Source organism: Phoenix dactylifera, unplaced genomic scaffold, assembly GCF_009389715.1.
Source record: "Phoenix dactylifera cultivar Barhee BC4 unplaced genomic scaffold, palm_55x_up_171113_PBpolish2nd_filt_p 000089F, whole genome shotgun sequence".
In the NCBI taxonomy this organism is placed as follows: domain Eukaryota; kingdom Viridiplantae; phylum Streptophyta; class Magnoliopsida; order Arecales; family Arecaceae; genus Phoenix; species Phoenix dactylifera.
Genome location: NW_024067678.1, coordinates 1,133,154 through 1,139,014, shown reverse-complemented (window position 1 = coordinate 1,139,014; position 5,861 = coordinate 1,133,154). Strand labels below are relative to the sequence as shown.

At 42.5% G+C, this 5,861-nt stretch overlaps 1 protein-coding gene across 1 annotated transcript; it reads left to right on the top strand.

The window, feature by feature from the left end:
* Window positions 1–338: 338 nt before the first annotated feature.
* Window positions 339–3,472, top strand: LOC103713527. The gene is made up of 3 exons (XM_008800489.4): window positions 339–894; window positions 989–1,327; window positions 2,927–3,472. Exons 1-3 carry the CDS (start codon window positions 577–579, stop codon window positions 3,419–3,421), a joined length of 1,152 nt encoding a protein of 383 aa, XP_008798711.1. The 5' UTR covers window positions 339–576; the 3' UTR covers window positions 3,422–3,472.
* Window positions 3,473–5,861: the final 2,389 nt, after the last annotated feature.

The following is a 5,861-nucleotide window of genomic DNA, read 5'->3' as shown; positions in this document are numbered from 1 at the left end:
CCCAAAAACTTAAGTTTATAGGATAAGATAGATTTATTTATATATTTTATATTTCTTTCCACTTATAGGTACCATCACCGCAACTTATAGTTCAGAACTGGTAACCCTACAATAATCCTCTATAGAACAGCATTCAAATTTCCACTGGTCCATCTTATAACCAAATAGAGACATAAATCTTTCAATAGTTTGACAGGTACAAGGCAATTGGGCTGTCACACTCTCACCAGCATTGAGGAAAGAAAGGAAGGCCTCAGAGAAGATGCTGGGGAAAAGGGAATAAAGTAGAAGGCGGGGAGGAGGAACCCCAAGACAGAGAAACATGCGAGCAGCTATTTAAATCCACTGCATTCCATTGAAACAGATGGGCTGTCTCATTTTGTCTCTAGCCAAAATGAACTCTCTTCTCCCTTGTCTTCCCTGCCCCACTAATATTCCCCCGTCTCACTAACTAGAGGACACCAGATCCAACAACCATCCTCTTCTAACTTTTGTTTTATTTTGGAACTTCTTCTTCTTCTTCCTGCTGCTCCTCTTAACAGCCATCCCTCATCATTCTTCCAGCGATTGGTGATAATGGGTCCAAGGAGCAGGAGAAAAAACCATGTGTGGTGTGTGCAGCCCCTGACTCCTCTGATGGAAAGTCCTGACCCGGAGGAGCAGGGCGAAAAGGCCAGGAAGGAGAGATCTTGGGAAGGAATTCGAACATGGGTTCGCATGCAAAAGGAAAAGGGTGTCTCGTGGAGCCATTTCCCGATTCCATTCCATGGAAACAGCACGTCAAAGAACATGGATCTAAAACTAATTCTAGGAATACTTGGGTGTCCACTAGCCCCTATACCCTCAAGTACTAGTGAACCAAGTCTCAACTTCGCAATTAAAGACACTCCAATTGTAAGTCTACTTCCCTCCAATGCTGACAGTCTTTTTCATGCCAAATTCTTCGATGTGTGGCATTCATTTGGTGATTGTTTCTGGGTTCAAGCAGGAGACTTCCTCTGCTCGTTACATAATACAGCAGTACTTAGCGGCGACGTGTTACTTAAAACTTCAGCAGTGCATGAAGAGCATGTATGCAACCGGTAGTGTGAAGATGGTTTGCTGCGAGACGGAAAGCACGACGGCGAGAATCGGAGGGAGGGGCGGTGGAAAAAACGGGTGCTTTGTCTTGTGGCAGATGTCGCCGGGGATGTGGTTGATGGAGCTGGTGGCTGCAGGCTACAAAGTGATCGCGGGGAGCAATGGTAAGATAATTTGGAGGCACCTGCCTTCTGTAGGGATGAATGCAGCCAGAGGTCCCCAGCGGCCGCTGAGGCGCATAGTTCAGGTATGATGGACTAAGCGCCACTTTTGACTTTGTTTTGAATTATTTGGTGAAGGAGGGCTTTGATGGTCTTTCCTTCCCCTCTGTATGTGTTATGATCAGTTTGGATAAGGAAATCATTTTAGTAACTTTGAGGCCCCTATATGGATATTTCTGCAGGATTAGATTGAAAATCTTGCAGTAATCAGACCTATTGATTCATCTAGCTCGCATCCTCTAAAGGTGTCCAAATCCAATATTTGAACTGTAGGAAGAAGAAAACTATGAAAGTATTTTTTTTTTTTTACTTCCGACATGATTTGAGCAGCAAGATGTTTGGTTGACCGGCCTAATCTACGAATCCTGCAGATTTTTAGCTCAATCCAATAGAAATATCTGAACAAACCCTGAGTATTAGGTTGGGTCGGATCTATCATTTATTCAAGTACAATCCAATAGGGATTGGATACTAGCCAGAACTTGATGCTGACACCACACTAAACCATGCGCAGCATTAGGACCCTACTGCAAGCAGCCACAAGCCTTGCAGGACAAAGCCTCTTCGTCTCAAACTTCAGAAGAAATTTTCAAGAGATTATGTATAACCAGTCACCCTTTGGGAAGTATGCTAAGGATTCTAATAATGTAATAGATGCACAATCTGGCATATGCAAATGGCTATGATATAATCATCAAAATCACATACTAATGCATAGAATTGACAGAAAAAAATATGAAGATTTTCCATGAAATTTTTGTTTTGCTTGAACGAGATAATGGGGGACTTTTGCAGGAAAGAAAGTGCCGAGGTTTGAGTGACAATTAGTGGCCAAAATCTCTTTCTTGATAGGCCCACCATAGACAGGTGTTCCTTGAATTCAAGCAGGGTTGAAGATAAATCCAGTTCCCTACAAACTATTCGTTATAGGTCAATATGAAGTTTTCCTCTGTTCTCTTTTTTTTTTTTCCTTTTCCTCCTCTCCTTCAGAAAAATTGATTAGGATTGCTACACAAAAATTGCTTCTAGTATCCAGTAATAATGCATTACCACCAGAGTTTGAACCCTCCAGGGATAAGCCCTTATTGGAGAGTGGTGCTAACCAGATAACCTCATAGCTGTTTGGTAGAGATTCTAGTCTTAGAATGTCATGCTGTGACATAGGCAATAGCTCAATGGTAGCACCCTTCCTTCTATGTTCGAAATTTAGAAGATATTTTTTGAGAATATAGCTTTGGATTATTTTAGAGTGGATTTTCCTACATTCTCCAAACAAACAAATTCAAAAAAAAAAATAATAATCTGAACCCATATTAAGACAGCTGAGCCCATGTTTAGTAGCCAAATCTGAACCATATGCATGCATCATCTAGCTTAGAGTCTCACCAAACCAATACCCATCCGAAGTGGCCAAAATTTCTACCTGGATGAACAGGGCATCCACAATAACCAAATCGGAAAGCCATTACCTTTGACGCACAAGTTAAAGCCTGTGTTCACATGCTAATCCAAATGTCATGACTCCAGACTAACAGTTTCACATAAAGTTCTCCAACTACTTACATTTGATCCCCATACATGGTTCTTGGGAACTTTTTTCATGCACTTCTTTTCTCATGTCGCAGGGATTGGACCCGAAAAGCATAGCAAGCATGTTCACCAAAGCACAATGCTTAGGGGAGAAGCGCATCGGGGACGACGATTGCTTCGTACTCAAAGTATCGGCGGATCGTCTGACCATCGCAGATCAAACAGATGGGCCAGCTGAAGTTATCAGGCATGTTCTATATGGATACTTCAGCCAGAAGAGTGGCCTCCTCATCTACATGGAAGATTCACACCTTACCAGACTCCAGTCTCCGGGGTCCGATGCCATCTACTGGGAAACAACCATTGGTAGCACCATAAAGGACTACAGGGAGGTTGATGGTCTCCTCATAGCTCACCAAGGGAGGTCCATTGCGACTGTGTTTCGTTTCGGTGACAACTCTGCGAACCACAGCAGAACTAGGATGGAAGAGGTGTGGAGGATCGACGATATAGTCTTCAACGTTCCAGGGCTTTCAGTGGATTGTTTCATTCCCCCAGCAGAGATTTTGACTGTCATCAATGGTTTGTGACCACAAGCCAAACAATATTCTATAAAATGTATGTGAAACTGGACCCTCAAAGAAAGAAGCGTCAATACCAGCGCTAATTCACCGGCGCAGTGCAAAGTTAACCATTAGATGTGCTGCGAAACCAAAAATACTATTGGACACAGTCCAATAGGCCCCAAACTTGGCCCACATTGGACACGGCCTAACCCCAAAGTCGGCCCAAAATGAGCACGACCCAAAAGGGCCTAAGCTCAGCCCATAATGGGTACGGCCCAATAGGCCCGCATTGGCCCACATTGGATATCGCCCAGTAGGGCTCGAACTCGATCTACAATAGACATGGCCCAATAGGGCCCCAAACTTGGCCCAGATTCAGACTTTATTCGAGCAAGTTAACAACCAAACCACTAAGCAAAACAATTAAGGACTCTTTCTAATTTTAGACTGAAAATTTTGAATTCAATGTAATATTGGACACGCCTAATGTTGAACCCAAATTTCTAAACTCAAAACTTCTAATTAATTAGGACTCTCCAACACTACTAGGACTTAATTGAATTAGGCGTTAGAACACTAGAACCCAATGTAACTAGGTGCTGGAAATCTAGGACCCAATGTGTTATGGTGCTGGAACTCTTGGACCCAATATATTCTGGGCATACCCAAGTAAGAACCCAAACTCTACGCACATCCATAATATCTTGCGCTCCTACTCCTGTATCATTCACCAATCCCCTTCCCGTGGTCAAGGCAAGAGAACTTGACTCACCAGTGCCCCTTCCTCTGGTCAAGATAAGAGAAGGTGATTCTCTGCTGCCCCCTCCAATGGTCAGTTGATATTTCCCTGCATTTTCCCATGGTCTTCAAGAGTTAATAACCTCACACTCTTGCTCATCCGATTCAAAGTTCAATAACTTGATTTGCTTGATGTCATTAAAGATCCCAGTAGGGATATCTTCCAATGCCCAATGACTGTTCTTTTCTTCATGTGTGGCACGTATGGAAAATTATATGAAAATGAAGCAAGTGAAAAGTAAAAAAATCCATGGTCTATTGGAGGTTCAAGGAAAAGATGATTGGTGAGAGAAATTTAGTGACCATCAAAACTATAAAAATACTATTACCATTTCATCACATATCACCAAAGTCTCAAGGTTAGGCTTGCGCATCAGCATGTATGGAATTGCTTTCCAATGAACTCTATTGAGCACCAAGTTCAACCTTAAGTATTTCTATTATGCCTCAAACCCATCACTTGGATCGGTCATGACATGGCCGCATATTCACTAGGGCAAAACCTAAAAGAATTTGCAAGGCCTATAATTTTAATACAAATTCAACATTCTAGATAATAATCAACCTCAATTCATAACAAAATAATTCTATCATTAACAAATCATAAAATTTGTCCAATTACAAAATTTATCTATTTGACTGATACTAGTGATTATCTAACTTTTTCTTCTCTCCAATAGTAATCCTAAACTATAGTTGAATACTAAGTATCCTGCAGCTCTAAAAAGAAAAATGAAGAAGTGGTATAAATTAATAGCACAGTAAGAATCTCCGCACACCTACACTAGCATAAGAATATAAATTTAAAAATAACAAATAATTAATATAGAAATAAATGTAAATATCATGAAATTACAGATCAACTATCAAACACCGCTTCAATAAAATCGTATACATCTACTGTAATTCCCAGCCCATAATGAACCGGATTTGATCTACTTGAAAGGCCTGGGAAAAATTGGATCAACTCGAGGCCCATTAGACCCAAGAGCTGCTAGGCCCAAAACTCACCTTGGCCCAATTAGGAATGAGGAATTGAAAAAGAAAAAACATTGAATCCAACACATGCACAGCATGTGCTAGGGGTTATGTGAACTTCATGCACGCTGCACATGTTGGAGGAGGAATGGACTCCTGCCTGATGGAAGTCATCTCCTCCGATTCCCCATGGGAGTCCAGTGCCGAGAAGGAATCTAGCGCCTCACCATGCTCTATTTAAATCCCTCCGGTGTCTCTTTACCTCCACCATCAAGTTCGAGCCTCAAGGGTTGAACTTTGCCAATGCTTCTTCTTCCCAAGCACAGCCCACAACAGGTGAAGAGGTAATGTGCAAGTCGACCCTGCTGGCATGGGACATGTTATGTTAGTCGCGTGCAGTGGTGGGTTGGGGATCCACTTTTTGTTAGATCGGTGGGAGATCTTCGCCACCAAGCTGGCAATCAGATTTCTTCTGGAGCTGGCGAGTCTTTGGAGCTCCATTATGAGGGCCAAGTATAGGAACTTAGCCAACCTATCAGTCTTTCGAGTGGACCAGCGTAGCTCCTTCATCTGGAGAGAGATTTGCTCCCAGGATCCCTTGATGACCCCAGAGATCATATGGGAGATTGGGGATGGGCGAGCCATTGACACTGTGGGGGACAGATGGTTGGCGGACCTGCCACTATGC

Coding starts and splice junctions, on each gene's coding strand:
- LOC103713527 (XM_008800489.4), top strand. CDS start 577: ATGGGTCCAAGGAGCAGGAGAAAAAACCATGTGTGGTGTGTGCAGCCC. Junction 895..988: donor CAATTAAAGACACTCCAATT/GTAAGTCTACTT, acceptor GGGTTCAAGCAG/GAGACTTCCTCTGCTCGTTA. Junction 1,328..2,926: donor CGCTGAGGCGCATAGTTCAG/GTATGATGGACT, acceptor CTCATGTCGCAG/GGATTGGACCCGAAAAGCAT.